The 20741-nt window shown below is 44.6% G+C and overlaps 1 protein-coding gene across 6 annotated transcripts in view; it reads right to left on the minus strand.

Annotated features, from left to right (window-relative positions):
• The window catches only part of FAT1 (FAT atypical cadherin 1), a 302956-nt gene extending 287323 nt beyond the window's left edge, over positions 1–15633 (minus strand). For 2 of the 6 annotated variants that reach the window (XR_005745015.1, XM_040334452.1), the window contains exon 1: positions 15381–15633. Coding sequence is in view for 4 of the 6 variants with exons in the window: in XM_040334452.1 (XP_040190386.1) it covers positions 15381–15383 (3 nt within the window). In the remaining 2 variants the exon portion in view is untranslated. Of the gene's footprint in view, positions 1–8357; positions 8786–15380 lie in introns of those variants that run through there. The other 4 variants (XM_040334441.1, XM_040334433.1, XM_040334417.1 and 1 more) reach the window with 3 other exon arrangements.
• Positions 15634–20741: the final 5108 nt, after the last annotated feature.

The raw sequence follows: 20741 nt of genomic DNA on the forward strand, positions 1-20741 counted from the left end.
GAGTCCTATGAGTTCAGTTCATGCTCCTGAGTCCTATGAGTTCAGTTCATGCTCCCGAGTCCTAGAAGTTCAGTTCGTGCTCCCGAGTCCTAGAAGTTCAGTTCATTCTCCTGAGTACTATGAGTTCAGTTCATGCTCCTGAGTCCTATGAGTTCAGTTCATACTCCTGAGTCCTAGAAGTTCAGTTCATGCTCCTGAGTCCTAGAAGTTCAGTTCATGCTCCTGAGTCCTAGAAGTTCAGTTCATGCACCTAAGTCCTAGAAGTTCAGTTCATGCTCCTGAGTCCTATTAGTTCAGGTCATGCTCCTGAGTCCTAGAAGTTCAGTTCATGCTCCTGAGTCCTAGAAGTTCAGTTCATGCTCCTGAGTCCTAGGAGTTTAGTCCATGCTCGTGAGTCCTATGAGTTCAGTTCACGCACCTGAGCATTATGAGTTTGTTTCATGTCCTTGAGACTTTTGAGTTCAGTTCATGCTCCCGAGTCCTATTAGTTCAGTTCATGCACCTGACTCCTGTGAGTTCTGTTCATGCTCCTGAGCCCTATGAGTTCAGTTCATGACCTTGAGGTCTAGGAGTTCAGTTAGAATATGCACTACTATCTACCTTCACAACACACTGTGGCTGCTGGTGTGAACAAGCGCTAAAAGATCCACACGTTTGTGATCATTCATTGTCACATAAAAATATCCTCTAATGTGCAGTTGGGTTAGATGCCAAAAATGAGACGCTCACAATAGACAGGGAGATATCTCTGTGAGGAACAACAGGTAGAAAGACATCCATCCTCAGTCAAACTGGGATCTGATCGCCTTCTTGGCATCAGGAAAGATTTTTTCCCCCCACGGTAGCAAACATGTTTTATATGGTTTTTTTTTTCCTTCCTCTGGTTCATCTGTGGGTATAGTATTGTAGGATTGTGTATATGGAGGTTTGCCCATTTGCTTGTTTTTTCCCCCTATTGGTTGAACTGAATGCCATTTTTTTCAACCAGACAAACCAAATTTGGGAAGAGGCCCCACATAAGTAGTCACTACCACCTTTGCTTTTCTCAATACAGATTTAGAAGAATCAACCGTCAACAACCCAGAAAATCTTTTGAAGAGAAGAGCTTGTTATCAACTCTGGATTGCACCCTCCCCAGTCTGATTGTTGGCCAAATGCCAGCTTGGACAGCAGGAGCGATGCAATATAAAGGCACTTATTTTTTTTCAGTATTTTACTGTAAAATGGCCATAAGATCACCATAAACTGATTTCCCATAGAAAATGATGCTGAATATAAAACAGATGTCTTCATTGGGATTGACTCAAATTATTATTAGAATTTGAACTTGCTGGACCTGTGCGTGTAATTATGTGTAATTATGACACCTATTAAATGAATAGGCTATCAGTGACTTGCTTCAGCTGATCAGGATTTCAGTAATTATGATATTCATGCTTAAGATTATTCCCATAAGATATGTGAAGCAACTTTTGTCCTTTTTTTTTCTATGTTTGTTACGTTCTTAATTGATAAAATAAAAAATGTATTGCTAAAAAAATTTATAAAAAAAAAAAGAATATTCCCATAAGACGCGCATGTTGTAGAGTTGCGCAGCCAAACAGAATTCAGTGGAGTGTTCTCTATAAGTCTTCTTTATCTGTCAGGAAGGTCTGCTGGTGATAGCGTCACGCAGCTCAATAGAACATAATATTTTTATTTTCCCATCAGGTGTCTGTTTTTACTCATCTTACTTATTTCTACAGCTACCCAATAAAAGAAAACTTGCTGCATTTTTTTTTTAATAAACAGATCAATAGTACCGGTACAGCAGCGCTCGAGGACTGCTATCAATTATTAGTTTACTGACAGCAAAATACGATGCACTTCAGCGGGAGAACTGCGAGGCCCGCTAATAGAGGCTGCACACCCATTTTTGATCGAACGAGGTGTGAAAAATAAATCATAATGCAATAATTACAAGCATGATTTTTCAAGCAGAAACAGAAACAGAGCGTGTTTTCTGCGAACAATTGATAATATTGAAAATAATGTCTACAACGTACTTGCTGCAGGGGAGAGCTAGTTAAAATAGAATGGCAAAGTACATAAAACTTGAAGTACTGCTTAAAAATTAAGAAGGCTTTGACGCCTTCTCATCATTAAGAAAGCAGCCAACATGCAAATTGTGGAACCCCCACATGTATACTCAGTAACCCCCCCCTTTGCCCTTTTACCATAGCTCATGCAGGAGTAGAACAGGGAAAGCTCATACTGCTTCATCACAGCCATAGACGTGTGCACAGGGTGTTCCAGGTGTGCCTGGGAACACCCCAATCTCCCTATGTGGCACATATTCCCCCTGTTTAGACCCCTGATATTTCACAAAAGTGAAAAACGTAAAACAAAATAGTAAAAAAATATAAAAAATTACAAAATAATAAAAAAAAAAAATAATAATGAAAAAATGCCCTACTGACAACAATCTCTGCCCTACTGATACTGCCCACTGCTCTACTGATACTAATCACCCTATGTGGCGTAGATTCCCCCTGTCTAGACCCCTGATGTAAAAAAGTTAATAAGTTAATGTAATAAAAAAATTTAAGTGGAGGTTCACCCTTTAAAAAAATTTCTGACATCACACGGAGCCGCGACATCCTACCGACAGAATGCCGGTGTTTTTTTTTTTTCTCAGCACATACCTCTTAATCACGATTTTGACCTCACGGCAATCCCGCGGGAGTGGGCGTTCCCAAGCACTGCCTGTGATTGACAGGCTTCCGAACGGCGCATACTGTGCGTCACAGGTTGCCGACAAAACCCGAACGAGCCTGTCAATCACAGGCAGTGCTTGGGAACGCCCACTCCCGCGGGATTGCCGTGAGGTCAAAATCGTGATTAAGAGGTATGTGCTGAGATAAAAAAAAAAACACCGGCATTCTGTCGGTAGGATGGTGCGGCTCTGTGTGATATCAGAAATTTTTTTGAAGGTGAACCTCCACTTTAATATTAATAAAAATAAAAAATACTAACACTATCCACTGCCCTACTGACAACTATCTCTGCCCTACTGATACTGCCCACTGCTCTACTGACACTAATCACCCTATGTGGCATAGTTTCCCCCTGTCTAGACCCCTGATATTTCACAAAAGCAAAAAAAATAAAACAAAATAGTAAAAAAATAAAAAAAAATACGAATGCTGCGTACACACGATCGGTTCCTCTGATGGACCGTTTTCATCAGACGAACCGATCGTGTGTGGGCCCCATCGTTTTTTCCCCCCATCGGTAAAAAAACTTAGAACCTGTTTTAAAATTATCTGATGGTTAAAAAACCGATAGGAAAAAAACGATCGTCTGTGGGGAAATCCATCGGTTAAAAATCAACTCATGCTCAGAATCAAGTCGACGCATGCTCGGAAGCATTGAACTTCATTTTTATCAGCACGTCGTTGTGTTTTACGTTACCGCGTTCTGACACGATTGTTTTTTTAACCACTTGCTTACTGGGCACATAAACCCCCTTCGTTCCCAGGCGAAATCTCAGCGTCCGGCACTGCGTCGCTTTAACTGACAATTGCGCGGTCGTGCGACGTGGCTCCCAAACAAAATTGGCGTCCTTTTTTCCCCACAAATAGAGCTTTCTTTTGGTGGTATTTGATCACCTCTGCGGTTTTTATTTTTTGCGCTATAAACAAAAAAAGAGCAACAATTTAAAAAAAATATATATTTTTTTTACTTGTTGCTATAATAAATATCCCAATTTTTTTAAAAAAAAACTATTTTTTTTCTCAGTTAAGGCCGATACGTATTTTTCGACGTATTTTTGTAAAAAAAAAAAAAAAATCACAATAAGCGACTGGTTTGCGCAAAAGTTATAGCGCCTACAAAATGGGGAACAGAATTATGATTTTTTTTTTTTTTTTTTTTTTTACTAGTAATGGCGGCGATCTGCGATTTTTATTGGGACTGGGATATTGCGGCGGACGTATCGGACACTTTTGACACAAATTTGGCGCCATTCACATTTATACGGCGATCAGTGCTATAAAAATGCACTAATTACTGTATAAATGTGACTGGCAGTGAAGGGGTTAACACTAGGGGGTGAGGAAGGGGTTAACTGTGTAGCCTGGGTGTGTTATAACTGTGTGGGGGGAGGGGGGTGACTGGGGGAGGGGACCGATGCTGTGTCTCTATGTACAAGAGACACAGATCGGTCTCCTCTCCTCTCACAGCACGTGGAGCTCTGTGTTTACACACAGAGCTCCACGTTCCTGCTGTCACCTACCGTGTCACCGACGATCGCGTGTACCCGGCGGACATCGCGGCCGCCAGGTACACGCATCGGGTCTTCGGCGATGCGTCGGGACAGTTTTTACCCGCCGCGCGCCACCCAGTGGCGCGCGCGGGTAATGCACATAAAGGCCGTTTTTAAACGGCCACTTGGCACTTGAGAGCCGCGCTGCGGACGTATTTCGTCTATAGCGCGGATCTCAAGTGGTTAACTGATGGTGTGTAGGCACGACTGATGAAAGTCAGCTTCATCGGATATCTGATGAAAAAATCCATCAGACCGTTTTCATCGGATGAACCGATCGTGTGTACAGGGCATAACACTATCCACTGCCCTACTGACAACAATCTCGGCCCTATTGATACTGCCCACTGCTCTACTGACACTAATCACCCTATGTGGTGCAGATGCCCCCTGTTTAGACCCCTGATAATTCACAATAGCAAAAAATTAACAAAATAGTAAAAAAAAGAAAAAAAAAACATTTACTAAATAATAAAAGATAAAATAATAAAAATAAGAAATACTAACACTATCCACTGCCCCACTGACACATAAGTATATATACACATACACACACACACACATGCATGTGTGTTTTGAGCTTTGGGGTGCACACCCTAAACCAATAGGCTGTACACACCTATGATCACAGCTAAAAATCCAGGCTCAGACCAATAAGAAGCAGAGGTGTAAAGAATACATGTTTTCTTCCACTTCCGCAATAAAATCTCACAAACATTAGCCTTATAGCTAAGTTTTGAGAACATTGTGATTCACTAACGACCTTGTGAGTCACTGCTTGCTTTAATGACACAATGCTGTCAAAGTTGAAAGTAAAGCTTTGAAATGCAAAATCCTACCTGCTCAAGTCTTTCTAGTTTCCAAGAATTAAGCCGACCATAGACGGATCGAAATTTGCAGGAATCAGGCGAACTTTGATCCATCTATGGGCAGGCTGGTTGTACTGGAGTCCATTTAATGATTGACTTCAGTACAACCAGCCTGTTAGGTTTTATTCATGTGACCACTGCTGCTGGCTATAACTGGCAGAAGTGATGATTGTATTCCAACAGCGGGGAAACCTCCCGCTGCCAGAATAGCACAGTGGGAGGGATTTTCCATCAACAGTGACTGTGTTGATAGGGGAATCAAGCAATTTTCTTTCCTTCAACCCGTGGATAAAAATATTTTTTTTATTACATTTAATTCAGTAGAAAAAATATTAAAGACGGAGTTTGTAAAAAAAAGTGAACATCATATCTAAGGCTGGGTTCACACTAGTGCGAATTGGATGAGTATTTCCCCATGTCCAATTCGCATGACAGGAGATTGTCACTGGCCCTCAATGGAGCCACTTCACACATCTCCGTGGCGGCTGGGAGCGATTTTCAGAGTCCTGTACGTCTTTGGCTCCATTTCAGGGCCCAGTTCAGCCAAAAATCAACCATTTTATGCCTGGCTCCTTTGATTTTTGAGCAGAGAAATATCCACAGACTGAAGTTGCTAATCAGTGATGAGCTTGGGCGTGTTCGGACTAGGATCTGGACCCGTGTGTGTGTTTGTGTGTGAGCCTAACAGGAATCTATCACTTGTACAGTCCAATCATCAGCATCCGTGTATGCTGCATGCTTACACGCCTCTTGTAAGGCTGGCCATACATTATACAATGTTCTTGTAAAATTTCCCATTAGAATTACCAAAACCATATACTATGAGGTCAAACCTTACACAATTTCTATGCAATCAGCCAGGCCCTTGCACTACATAGTTAAAGGTAAATTGTACAATGAATGGCCAGCTTTAGGCTTGGTTCACGGCATCTGTTCCTGTGCAATTCACATGCGATTCAGTGCGGTGCAGTTTGAGCCCATTCATTATGAATGAGCTCAAATCACACCACATCGCACCTAAGTTCTGCATGCAGCAATTTTGGAACCAGACTGCAAACAGATTGCATGGTCATTTTGTACCATGTGAACCGGTGCCGGCAAACGCACTGCGGTTTGCGACCAGCATTTGGGGTGAGATTGCACTGACGCCCACTGCGGATCACAAAGGCAGTGCGATCTGAATGTGGTGCAGGAAACACGCATGGATCGTGGCATTTACTGCACCGCATTAGTTTGAACCTAGCCTAAAGGTGCAACTGTAGGGGCAGAGAATGCCAATGCCGCAGATGATTGGCGACTTCTTCCCAGCAGGTTCACACACACACACGTGGATTCTGTTTCTAGTCCGAACACACTCAAGCTCATTACTATTCCTAATGAGCCAGCCAAAATTCTTTTGGCCAGCTTTGGTTTTATGTTACTTTATAAAACACAGATTTTAAACAAAACATAAAAATGATATAAAACAAGTTTACAAACATCTAAACTCTCAAAAAACATTTAAACCACTCTTGTTTATTTATTTTTAGCAAACTCTCTGCATTAAAGGGGTTGAAAAACCTTCCGTAGTGCAGCAGCCCCCCTTTTACTTACCTGAACCCCATCGTTCCATTGGCAGGAATGAGCACACCAGCTCCACCACTGTCTCGGGTCCTCATTGGATAGATTGAGCCATTGGCTCCTGCTGCTGTCAATCAAATCCAGTGACAAGGGATCAGGGGTGGGGCCGAATCCTGTTGTCTGTGTCAATAGAGGCAGCAGCAGGACTTGGGAGCGCGCCCGCTCATGTGTCCAATTGGAATGTGAATCTCCGTGGGGGCACTCGATGCAGGGAGACGCCAGGAGCGCCTCTGGAGGACCCCAGAAGAGGAGGATCTAGGCCACACTCTGCAATACCCTTGCACAGTGCAGGTAAGTATAACATGTTCGTTATTTAAAAAATAAAAAAAAAATCTTTACAACCCCTTTAATGCCTAGTACACACGATCGGATGGAAAATACTGCTTTTGGATCGATCATCCCATGATCTGATCATTAGTACACAGCTTTCAAGAGCTGATTACTGCAATTCATGCAAAATCACCGAAATTAGTATGAAAGGATGAGCTCCGGCGTGTTCGCAAAGCCCACGTGCAGAGCCCACCAGGAAGTCGGCATTGCCCTGCGCTAATCACAGGCAGGGAGATATTTCCCGATCTCTGCAGCCGCGCATCGGGACAATGTCTCCCTGCCTGGGATTGGCCCAGCGCAGTGCCGACTTCCTGGTGGACTTTACAAACACGCCAGAGCTCATCCTTATTAGTATGGTATTTGTAAAAAAAAAAAAAAAAACACATGTAACCAAGACCATGCATGCTTGGAAACGAACGAATATATTACCATACATCACATCACTTCTGTCGCACGAGAATTTTCGTAACTGTAGTCGCCTATTGGTTTTCAATGTGAGACTAGCATGCAAAAATAAATACGGAAGATCATTCGCATATCCAAGCTTTATTGTCCATGTGCAGACAACACGCACTGGGACTTTCAGTCCTACAACAACTGGTCCCGACTTTCCTAAACTAAAGAACGGGTGTACAGGTTCACAACCTATGAATAGCTGAAGCACTTCAGAAGGACCACCAGAAATGTGATCGCCCTCAGTGTCCACTATCAGATAACCTTACAAGACAAACTGTTGCCCATGAAATCTTGACAGAACTGGGACAGGGTCTCTTTGTTTTGGCCTCTAGCACTGAATAGGTTAAAGTTGCAATTAGGCTTCCCATTATGTCCTATAGAGTGCAGGCAGATCAGGTATCAGTCAGTCTTGTATTGTTAAAGAGCATGGATGCCGAGGTAATAAAAGTTTTCTTCTTTCTTTCCAACCCTACGGAGAGCCTCCTGTGCTTTCCCAGCTTTCTTGTCCGCCCTGCCCCCATCCTCTGGGATCAGAGCCAGCAGGCCCCCTTACTCACCCCCCCCCCCCCCCTTCATACTCAACAGCCAACTAATCTGTCTGCACCCCAACCAATACCCCTCATTTACCAAGCTCCTGGCCTAGGGCATCCCTTGTCTTGTCATGCACCTTTGTGAGATCCTCACCCCTAGGCTATCCCGACAATACATTTCTTGGAGATGATACATGACTTTGTCTGGGAGAACTTTTTCTATCAAGTCTTTGATAAACTCTGTACCTTGTCCCGGAATCAGGTCCCTGGTCTGCAGCTGCGCCTACAACCCATGTTGCCTCAGAGGGGCTGCAGGACCTGTATGGTGGTCTATTGAGGAGGACCTGTATGGTGTTTAAGTCGTCTTCTTCTCATTCTTTACTTTCCCCTCCCCCCCTCTCCGGCTCCTGGCTGGCCACATCACACTCCTGTATGTGCGGAGAGGCCCAGGCTAGGAACTATTTTCTTCTTGGCACAATAAACTGAGCTGCACTCTGTGTAAAGCTGCGGGAGCCATGTGGCTGCTGGAAGATTATAGCCCTGTGTGAATACAAAGCATACGCCTAGAATCCTAGATCTCAACCGCTGCCAGGACATGCTACTTCCACCCAGCTATGGAGGAAGAAAGCCCAGCAAATTCTACAGTTAACCCTCTGCTGACCGCGATTTACCGCCTCAAACAAAAGAAAGCCGTTCTGCGGAAACAAAGAATTCAAACCTGTAGGCACGCTTTAAAGGGGTCATTCGCGAAGACCTCTTATTTCAGTACTTGCTCCATGTTGCCGAGTTGAATCGCTGCTTGATTTTTTTATTTTACTCTCTCTGGAACGATATCTATGGCTTTATCGCTGGCTGGCAGATTTTCAAATGAACGTTCATACAAAGATTCTCCTACGTGACTGGACAATTACCGGTTTCATAAAACGTTTGGAGTGAACGGGTTTTGCCCAACGAAACCACATTCACGCTTCGAAATTTGTTTGAGAATGAATTTCCATCCTTTTTGTTAGAGAAAATTGAGTACTGGCCGTGATACTATTTTTATTTACACTAACATACTTTTTTTATTTACACTAACATACTTTTTTTATTTACACTAACATACTTTTTTTATTTACACTAACATACTTTTTTTATTTACACTAACTAAAAATTGTATCACGGACAGTACTTAAAGCGGGAGTTCACCCGAAAACAAATTTTTAACATTAGATTGAGGCTAATTGTGGGAAGCACAATCGGTGTTTTTTTTTAAAATCAATGCAGTACATACCGTTTTAGAGATAGATGTTCTCCGCGGCTTCCGGGTATGGTCTGCGGGACTGGGCGTTCCTATTTGATTGGCAGCCTTCCGACCGTCTCATACAGCGCGTCACGAGTTGCCGAAAGAAGCCGAACGTCAGTGCGGCTCTATACGGCGCCTGCGCACCGGCTACTTTCGGCAACTCGTGACGCGCTGTATGCGACGGTCGGAAGGCTGTCAATCAAATAGGAACGCCCAGTCCCGCAGACCATACCCGGAAGCCGCGGAGAACATCTATCTCTAAAACGGTATGTACTGCATTGATTTAAAAAGAACCACTCGATTGTGCTTCCCACAATTAGTCTCAATCTAATGTTAAAAAAAAAAATTCGGGTGAGCCCCCGATTTAATTTCCTCTGTCACAATTGTACTAATACGGCTACAATTACGTCATCCTTTTTGTTCTAATTTTCTTGGCATTCGAAAATGCATATCAATTTATCCCCACTAACATTTAGAACAGTGGTCTCTGAGCAGTGGCCCTGGGGCCGGATGTGGCCCGTTGATTGCCTTTATCCGTCCCTTGAGGCACTACTCCTGCCACGGACACCAACAATAGGGTATATGACCCTTGAGGCACTATTGCTGTCACGGACACCAACAATAGGGTATATGGCCCTTGAGGCACTATTGCTGCCACGGACACCAACAATAGGGTATATGGCCCTTGAGGCACTATTGCTGCCACGGACACCAACAATAGGGTATATGGCCCTTGAGGCACTATTGCTGCCATGGACACCAACAATAGGGTATATGGCCCTTGAGGCACTATTGCTGCCACGGACACCAACAATAGGGTATCTGGCCCTTAAGGCACTATTCCTGCCACGGACCCCAAAAATGGGATATCCACCCCTTAAGGCACTATTGCTACCACAGACACCAACAATGGGGTATCTGGCCCTTGAGGCACTATTGCTGCCACGGACACCAACAATGGGGTATCTGGCCCTTGAGGCAATATTGCTGCCACAGACACCAACAATGGGGTATCTGGCCCTTGAGGCACTATTCCTGCCATGGACACCAACAATTGGGTATTTGGCTTGTTACGTCAATATTGCTGCCACAGACACCAACAATGGAGTATCTGACCCTTGAGGCACTATTCCTGCCATGAACACCAACAATTGGGTATTTGGCTTGTTAAGGCACTATTGCTGCCACAGACACCAACAATGGGGTATCTGACCCTTGAGGCACTATTCCTGCCTTGAACACCAACAATGAGGCACTATTCCTCCTACTGACACCAACTATTTCTCCCACTAATACCAAAGATTGGGTATTGTTTACTCCCCCTCAGGCCCACCTGAACGACAATAAACTGGCCAATACTAGGTACCCCCCCATCCAAATATAGTGGAAGGTCCAAACTTGGGTAACCACCCCAAGAAAAAAGAAATCCAAATATGGAGGGGGTCCAAACTTCAGAAGTGGGAGCGGGTTTACCGTACCTACCGGTCACGCAACCTACAAATCCATATATGGTGGGATTTGGGAGGACGAGTGGAACTGACGTTTTGTTAATTTCCTTCTTACAGCAGAAGATTAAAGCATATCTAAACCCGGGAACAACAAAGTAAAGTAGTGCAGCCCACTGGGCCTTAGATGTGGTGGCTGCATTCCTTTTTACACTTTTCTCCTCTTTTTTTTTTTTTAACCTGGTAATCCTACCTTTCACACACTTCCTGTCCTGGGGTGACAACCATACTGGGCAGCATTGTCACCCTAGGAAAGGGCGTGCATTGGGATTACAGAGCACTGTGTTAACCCTGCATATCACCTCCAGCTCTTCTCTATAACAATGTATGTGACACACCGACCACCAATCTAGACACCGTGATTGCTACCATAGAGCGCAATCTGTCGTCTATGGTAGCCTCAGGATTTCATGCTACGACACCAGGATTTATGCTTTATTTAACAAGAGAAGTGAGACTTCAGACAGGTATTTCAGTAAAGAAATTTCACTAGCAGAATCTTCCAGAGATAAAATAAGCCAGCAAGCGACATAAGAGAACATAAATATACGTTATTGGTGGGCTGACCCTTTAACGGCTGGGCAGGCCAGAAAAGTTGGCAGCAGTGATCATGTATTGTCCCCTCTCCCAGACATGAGCCACCATTAATTCAGGGGGCAGACATTTGTATACACAGGTGGTAAGTTCTTTGTAAAGCAGACAATCTACAGTTGGGAGGGCGGGGGGGACGTTTCATACATCCTGCAGCATAAAACGCTCTAAGCTCGCCATTACAGTCTCATAAATCAGGGAGAAGGACACATTCCGCGGTGCTCAAACACAGGTTTGGAAGTGTGCGTTATTCCTTCCAGCAAGGTCACAGATGTGGGGGGTCAGTGCGCCTTCAATGGGGCTGTCAGGTATCACTTATTGGAATGGTCTGGAGGATGTGCACAGCTGTGATTACTGCAGGCAGAGGCAATCCTTCTACATGTCACCTCCAGGTCTGTGAATGCTACATCTCACCCATCGCCTCCTAATAACAAATGAATCAAACTTCTCCATTTTGTAGGGAATGAGAGAAATGCACTGCAAGTGCCCCCGAGAGGATCAGACTGGCAGCCTGTATCAGTGTGATAGAGGAAACATTGGTCTGACTCACAGGGGGAAAAAAAGAAATGTGCTGCCTTGATCATAACACGTCCAGGGATCTGTCGCTGCAATCCCCCTATGAATAGGGGGGCGGTAATACAACACGGCACAGAGAATAAAAGCCATGCTTGTCGCCCCCAGCAAGCATACTACTCATTTACAACATCAACTTTTCCTCCACTTTTATTCTTTTTACAGTGCGCAAAGAATCTGGTGCAACCGTGTATAGTAATCAATCAGCTTCTAACGACATGATCCGAAAATCGGGCGACGGATCTTACGACTTTTTTTCGCTTGCTAGTCGCGAGTAGAGATTGAAAGGGTTACTAAAGTTACGAAAATTCTCAAACGACAGAATAAAAGTTCGGAAGTGATGTCATGTGTTGTCAGTGACAGCTCAATCACTGTCCTTGGAGACATGTGGGCATTAACCACTTAAGCCCCAGACCAAATTGCTGGTCAAAGACTAGGGCCACTTTTTGCGATTCGGCACTGCGCCGATTTAACTGACAATTGTGCGGTCGTGCGGCGTGGCTCCCAAACAAAATTGGCGTCCTTTTTTCCCCACAAATAGAGCTTTCTTTTGGTGGTATTTGATCACCTCTGCGGTTCTTAGTTTTTGCACTATAAACAAAAATAAAGCGACAATTTTGAATTTTTTTTTATATTTTTTACTTTTTTGCTGTAATAAATATCCCCAAAAATATATATATAAAAAAAAACGTTTTTTTCCTCAGTTTAGGCCGATACGTATTCTTCTCCATATTATTTGTTAAAAAATCGCAATAAGCGTTTATTGATTGGTTTGCGCAAAAGTTATAGCGTTTACAAAATAGGGGATAGTTTTATGGCATTTTTACTAATATTTTTTTTTTTTTTACTAGTAATGGCGGCGATCAGCAATTGTTATCGGTACTGCGACATTATGGCGGACACTTTTGACACATTTTTGGGACCATTGCCATTTTTATAGCGATCAGTGCTAAAAAAATGCATTGATTACTATAAAAATGCCACTGGCAGGGAAGGGGTTAACACTAGGGGGCGAGGAAGGGGTTAAGTATGTTCACTGGGTGTGTTCTAACTGAAGGGGGGGTGGGACTGACTTGGGGAAATGACTGATCGCTGTTCATACATTTTATGAACAATCAGGCATTTCTCCCCCCTGACAGGACCGGGAGTAAGGATGAGCTCCGGCGTGTTCGCATGGTACACGTGCAGAGCCCGCCAGGAAGTCGGCACGGCGCTGTGCTAATCACAGCCAGGGAGATATTTCCCGATCTCTGCAGCCGAGCATCGGGACAATGTCTCCCTGGCTGTGATTAGCGCAGCGCCGTGCCGACTTCCTGGCGGGCTCTGCACGTGTAGCATGCGAACACGCTGGAGCTCATCCTTAACCGGGAGCTGTGTGTTCACACACACAGCTCCAGGTTCTCGCTCTGTAACGAGCGATCGTGGGTGCCCGTCGGTGATTGCGCCAGCCGGGCACGCACGTCGGCGTCAGCGGCGCGCGCCCCTATTGGCTGCTCGGTGAGATGATGTATAGCTACGTGATCTCGCCCAGCAAAGCCGACCTGCCGCCGTATAACTGCGGCGGCTGGTCGGCAAGCAGTTAAGCTTACCTGTAGGTAAAAAAAAAATCTCCTAAACCTGTATGATTTAGGAGATATTCCCCTCGCAGTGAGCCGCTGGTTGCAGCGGCGCATGCGCACAGGGGATTCTCAGCTGAAAGCCTGGCAGATGCCGGAAAGAAATCTCCCACGCACATGCGCGGGAGTGACGACATTGCGGCTGGAGCCGCGATACCAGGAAGACACGCCGAGGCAACATGTCAGCTCCCGACGCCTCGTTCTAAGGTAAGTATTTCATAATGAGCGGTGTCATCAATTGATTTAATTGAATTGATCCGATCGGTCAGAACTGAAAATCTGATTGTAGGAAAGTAAATAACTTCATATGACTGCTAAGTGTATGGCACACTGAACAACCTTTTCAATCCTCCAATCGTTCCATAAAGCTCACCACACACATTACAATCTGATTGTACAATCTCCTTTAGATCTACCAACAACTACGGAATGCAAGGGCCTGATTGGATAGGGTCTTCAGATGACACAGATTTGACAGATGTAAAGTTGATTGTACAGAGATTGTACAGACAATAACAACTTGTAGGGTGACCCTAAATGCATTGATTGTATATACAGTAAAACCTTGGATTGCGAGAATAAATCGTTCCAGAAACATGCTTGTAATCCAAAGCACTTGTATATCAAAGCATTTTTTTACAGGGTATAAAAGAGAAGAGAGGCGCCTCTAAGTGTAGCAATACGTTGCTAAATGTTGTACCTTCATTAAATGTAACCAAATTGCTACACTTACCCAGAGGCGATTTAGTTCGCATGTGCCGCGCTATATACGTTTTTCATTCATTCACTTAGAGGGGCCTCTCTTTATACTCAGTTGTGACATGACGCTACTCTTATATCAAGACATCGCTTGTATACCAAGGCAAAATGTATTAAAACATTTTGCTTGTCTTGCAAAGCGCTCTCAAACCAAGTTACTCTCAAACCAAGGTTTTACTGTAAAATCATTCCGTGTGGCCCCCATAGGGGAACCGACCCTCCAAAGCCGCCCCAGAAGGAACAATAAAACTCTTTCTTTAATCGTCTAATTAGAAAGGAATCCTTTCTAGAATCCCTGACATTCCTTCTATGGCACATCGTACTGAGGGTGAGGATGTGGCACATTCCCATACACATCGGCTACTTTCTATACAAAACACACATCTGTTTATAAACAATGAAACATTTCCACACATCTGACAATCCCCAGAGTATAGCGCTGTATGGAGGGAGCGCCGTACCACGGTGTGCACAAAGACTGCGATGATCCGACATCGCCACACACACAGCGATCTCTACAATCAGAGCACGAGGAGATCCGACATCGCCACACACACAGCGATCTCTACAATCAGAGCACGAGGAGATCCGACATCGCCACACACACAGCGATCTCTACAATCAGAGCACGAGGAGATCCGACACTAATAACACAGGATCGCACATCTTTCCGACACTATCACCTACACAGGGATCGCAGATCCCTCCGACACCAATACTTATACAGAGGATCGCAGATCCCTCGGACACCACTACTACACAGGATCGCAGATCCCTCCGACACCAATACTTATACAGATCGCAGATCCCACACCCCCAGGATCGCAGATCCCTCCGACACCAATACTTATACAGATCGCAGATCTCACACACCCAGGATCGCAGATCCCTCCGGCCCCACTACTGCACACTACACAGGATCGCGGGTCTCTGCACTCACCATGCTGCTAGTAGAGATTTATTCCCCGGATCGCAGGCTTGCAGTCCTCATCCCCACAACTTTCACCTCTTCTTCTTCTTCCGAATCCTCAGCATAGCCCCAGCGATGTACAATCCACAGTCCGGGCGATGTCCGGGCAAAGTCCGGGCACAATGGTATCGGACGGGTCAGGACATGTAGAAGTGGATGAAGTTGTGTGGAGTGTGATCTCTCCTCCTCTACTCAGTGCTGGGACAAGACTGACATCACATCCTTCCCCACCCCCCTCCCCTCCACTTCTATGGACTCCATCCTACTCTCCTCTATTCTTCTCTCTGTACTGCCTGCATGGGAGAGGAGGACATGTGGCAGCATGCAGGGAGCTTCCTACCATCCACCACACTGCTCTATGCTGGGGAACACAGCAATGCTCATCGGATCAGACACATCTGTCCATATACACAGCAATACTCATCGGATCGGACACATCTGTCCATATACACAGCAATATTCATCAGATCGGACACATCTGTCCATATACAGAAATACTCATCAGATCGGACACATCTGTCCATATACACAACAATACTCATCAGATCGGACACATCTGTCCATATACACAGCAATATACTCATCACAACAATACTCATCAGATCGGACACATCTGTCCATATACAGAAATACTCATCAGATCGGACACATCTGTCCATATACACAGCAATATACTCATCACAACAATACCCTTCAGATCGGACACATCTGTCCATATACACATAAATACTCAACAGATCGGACACATCTGTCCATATACACAGCAATACTTATCAGATCGGACACATCTGTCCATATACACAGCAATACTTATCAGATCGGACACATCTGTCCATATACACAGCAATACTCATCGGATCGGACACATCTGGTCATATATACATACATATTGATCAGATCGGACACATCTGTCCATATACACATAAATACTGATCAGATCGGACACATCTGGCCATATATACATACATGTTGATCAGATCGGACATCACTGGCCATATACACATACATATTGATCAGATCGGACACATCTGGTTATACACATAAATACTGATCAGATCGGACACATCTGGCCATATATACATACATGTTGATCAGATCGGACATCACTGGCCATATACACATACATATTGATCAGATTGCAAAAGCACTTTGACTTTAGAACAACTAAAGGGAAGCTGGAACTGGGCAGGAAGGAGTTAAAACAACAAACACCTCTTCATTTTCCCCATTTCTCTATTGACTTCTCTCCTTTGCTTGGTCTTAAAGGGGCTCTAAAGGATTTTTTTCCTAAATAGCTTCCTTTACCTTGGTGCAGTCCTCCTTCACTTACCTCATCCTTCCATTTTGCTTTTAAATGTCCTTATTTCTTCTGAGAAATCCTCACTTCCTGTTCTTCTGTCTGTAACTCCACACAGTAATGCGAGGCTTTCTCCCTGGTGTGGAGTGTCATGCTCGCCCCCTTCCTTGGACTACAAGAGAGTCAGGACGCCCACTAACACGCAGCTCCTTTCTCTATCTGCAATGTAGAGCGCGTCCTGACTCTCCTGCTCGCCCCCTCAAGAGAGGGAGCGAGCACGACACTCCACACCAGGGAGAAAGCCTCACATTACGGTGGTGAGTTACAGACAGAAGAACAGGAAGTGAGGATTTCTCAGAAGAAATAAAGACATTTAAAAGCAAAATGGAAGGAGGAGGTAAGTGAAGGAGGACTGCACTGAGGTAAAGGAAGCTATTTAGGGAAAAAAAAAATGTACCTTTATAACCCCTTTTGAGCTTTCTCTTTCTTGGATTCTGAAGATGTAGGGAGGGATTTTTTTTTGTAGTTTTATATTAGAAGTTATATATGATATGATCTATCTGATCTGTTTCCTAGTTTGTGACCAGCCCAGTTTGCAATAAGTGATACTTTACTTATTATGAATCGTGCCTGTGTCTTGTAAGACTTGAAGCTTTGTTGATATGGATAGTGGCTTATTGGATGTATTACTCTCTTTGAAATAATATTCGATAACATTTTTTGAATGAAAAATAACAAACATGTTATACTTACCTGCTCTGTGCTGTGGATTTGTACAGAGCAGCGCAGATCCTCCTCTTCTTGGGTCCTTCGCTGGCGCTCCTGACCCCTCCCTCCTGCCGAGTGCCCCCACAGCAAGCAGCTTACTATGGGGGCACCTAAGCTGAGCCGCTGCTCTGTGTGCCCATTCAGACACAAAGCCACAGTTCAGCTTTGCTCCCTCTCTCTCCTCATTGGCTCACTAACTTTGACAGCAGCTGGAGCCAATGGCGCCACGCTGCCATCTCCGCCAATGATGAGGGAGAGTCCCGGGCAGCCACCAACATCTTTGGTTTGAGATGGGCTCAGTTAAGTATTAGGGGGGCTGCTGCTCACAGAAGGTGTTTTATGTTAATCTAATTGTAAAGTCTTGTTTAAAAATAAAAAATAACAAACATGTTATACTTCCCTCTTCTGTGCAGTTGGTTTTGCACAGAGCAGCCCAGATCCTCCCTTTCTCAGGTCCCTCTTTGCTGCTCCTGGCCCCTTCCTCCTATCGAGTGCCCCCACAGCCAGCAGCTTCCTATGGGGGCACCCGAGCCGAGTCACAGTTCTGTGTGTCCATTCAGACAGAGAGCCCGACTCGGCCCCACCCGCTCCCTTCCTTGATTGGCTGACTTTGATTGACAGCCGTGGTAGCCAATGGCGCCACTGCTGTATCTCAGCCAATCAGGAGGAGTGTCCTGGACGGCTTAGACATTTGTGGACATCGCTGGACAGAGAGGGGGCTCAGGCAAGTAATGTGGGGGTGTATCGAATGCATTAAGATAAAAAAAACTTCTGCCTTTACAACTCCTTTAATGCATAGAATGCATTGAGCCCAGGTTCACACCGACTGCAGGAATTAAATTGTGCAAGTTCAGCTGAACTCTCTTGATTTCATTCCCGCATGTCAGTCCCGACTTCAGGTGCGATTTCAGAAACATCTGTGCAGGTTTCTTCACATATGTCAATGGAAATCGCACCCCAAAATCACCAAAGGTAGTACAGGAACTACTTTTGGGAATCTGTGTGGCGTCGCACCAATTCGGAAGTTGCCATTGGCAGCAATTGCCGCAGATTTGGCATGCGATTTATGTGAACCAGGGCTGAGATAAAGAACCTTCTGACTTTGTTAGGAACACACTTTTTTTTTAATCAAATTTTACTGTCACTTTAAGGGCTCATTCACCCCACAACACATCCACGAATTCGCGTGCGTTGTCTTTTTTTTTTATAATGTGTTGGCATGCATTTTACATGTATTGCATTTGTGCTTTTGCTTTTTTTTTGCCTTGCAGTGCCTCACATTTGTGTGCATTTAAATGCATTTCGTTGGACTGAAAAAATAGTACACGCCGTACTTTTTTTTAGTGCTGGGCAAATGAAACCCAATGCTACACGCTGGTGTGAACTGCTTTCATAGCGAGCCATTATCTTTTTGGTTGCCATGCGTAGGGAATGCGCTTACAATGGCATCACAGCACATCTGGGGTGAATGAAGTCCTAACCAAACAATCCATTCAGTTTGTAACTAATCATTTAGGATCCTGTACTACATATATATTGGCACATCTAAAGCAGATTGTTCAATACAAAGGTGTATGACTGCCACCTGATTTACAAGGGGGGGGGGGTGTTGTGCATGCATGACCTGACTGCCCTTGGGTAATAAGATGCCAGCTGGTGGGTCCAGGGACAAGCACTCAGCTCAGTGTGGAGGAGAGGGGAAGGGGGTGCTCCCTATGTATTGGAGATTGGCCCATGTATGTGGGTGCCTTAAAACAAGCATGCTTGGCAGATCTTCAGCCCCATGACCCTGGAAGGGAATGGCACAGCCTGACCCAAATCCAACTCCCTTTCAGCACTTCTATCACTTGGTATTCATAGAAAAACAAATGCTTGGCTCAGCCACCCAGCTGTGTTTATAGATGTGGGAGGAGCAGAGGAGAGGCGCAGGCGGACATTACCAACGTTACATACAGGACTGAAAGGACAGGGAAAACTTTCTAGCCCCAGGACAACAAGCAGAGAGGAAAGAATTTCCCTTCACTTCCAGAATTTCTATCAATTATGACCATCAAGAAGAAAATCCAAAGGCAGAGTCGTGGAAATGATATGTTTCTGGTTAACGAAAGCTGGCCATACACTGGTAGAGATTCAAACAAACGTTCATACAAAAAGTCCTGTCAGTATATTGGACAATGTCATCAGAGATGTGACCAGTGTCATCTAAAGTACTTTAACCACCTGCTGACTCAGCCTTTTTCTGACATTTGTTGATTTCAAGTAAAAATCTGTATTTTTTTGCTAGAAAATTACTTAGAACCCCCAGACATTATGCCCGGATTCACGTAGAATGGCGTATCTTTGTGCGGGCGTAACGTATCCTATTTACGTTACGCCTCCGCAACTTTGACAGGCAAGTGCCGTATTCTCAAACGAAAGTTGCGGCGGCGTAGCGTAAATAGGCCGGCGTAAGCCCGCCTAATTCAAATGTGGTAGATGTGGGCGTTTGTTATGTAAATTGTATGTGACCCCACGTAAATTACGCTTTTTACGAACGGCGTATGCGCCGTCCGTGAAAGTATCCCAGTGCGCATGCTCCAAATTAACCCGCAAGAAGCCAATGCTTTCGACGTGAACGTAAATGACGCCCAGCTCTATTCGCGAACGACTTACGCAAACAACGTAAAATTTTCAAAATTCGACGCGGGAACGACGTCCATACTTAACATGGGTACGCCTCATGTACGCCTCATATAGCAGGGGTAACTTTACCCCGGCAAAAGCCTAACGTAAACGGCGTATCTGTACTGCGTCGGCCGGGCGTACGTTCGTGAATTCGCGTATCTAGCTGATTTACATATTTCTAGGCGTAAATCAGCGTACACGCCCCTAGCGGCCAGCATAAATATGCAGTTAAGATACAACGGCGTAAGAGACTTACGCCGGTCGGATCGAATACAAATCTATGCGTAACTGATTCTAAGAATCAGGCGCATAGATACGACGGCTCAGACTCAGGCGTAACTCGTTTGAGAATCCGGGCCTATATATATATTTATCAGAGACCCTGGAGAATAAAATGGTGTTCACTGCAATATTTTACGTCACACTGTATTTGTGCAGCGGTCTTTCAAAAAAAACTTTTTGGGGAAAAAATGCACTTTAATAAAAAAAGCAAAAAACACAATAGTTACCCTAATTTTTTTGTGAAAGATGATGTTACGCCGAGTGAATAGATATCTTACATGTCATGCTTTAAACTTGCGCATGCTCGCGGAATGGCGGAA

This window comes from Rana temporaria, chromosome 1 (assembly GCF_905171775.1).
Source record: "Rana temporaria chromosome 1, aRanTem1.1, whole genome shotgun sequence".
Taxonomy (NCBI): domain Eukaryota; kingdom Metazoa; phylum Chordata; class Amphibia; order Anura; family Ranidae; genus Rana; species Rana temporaria.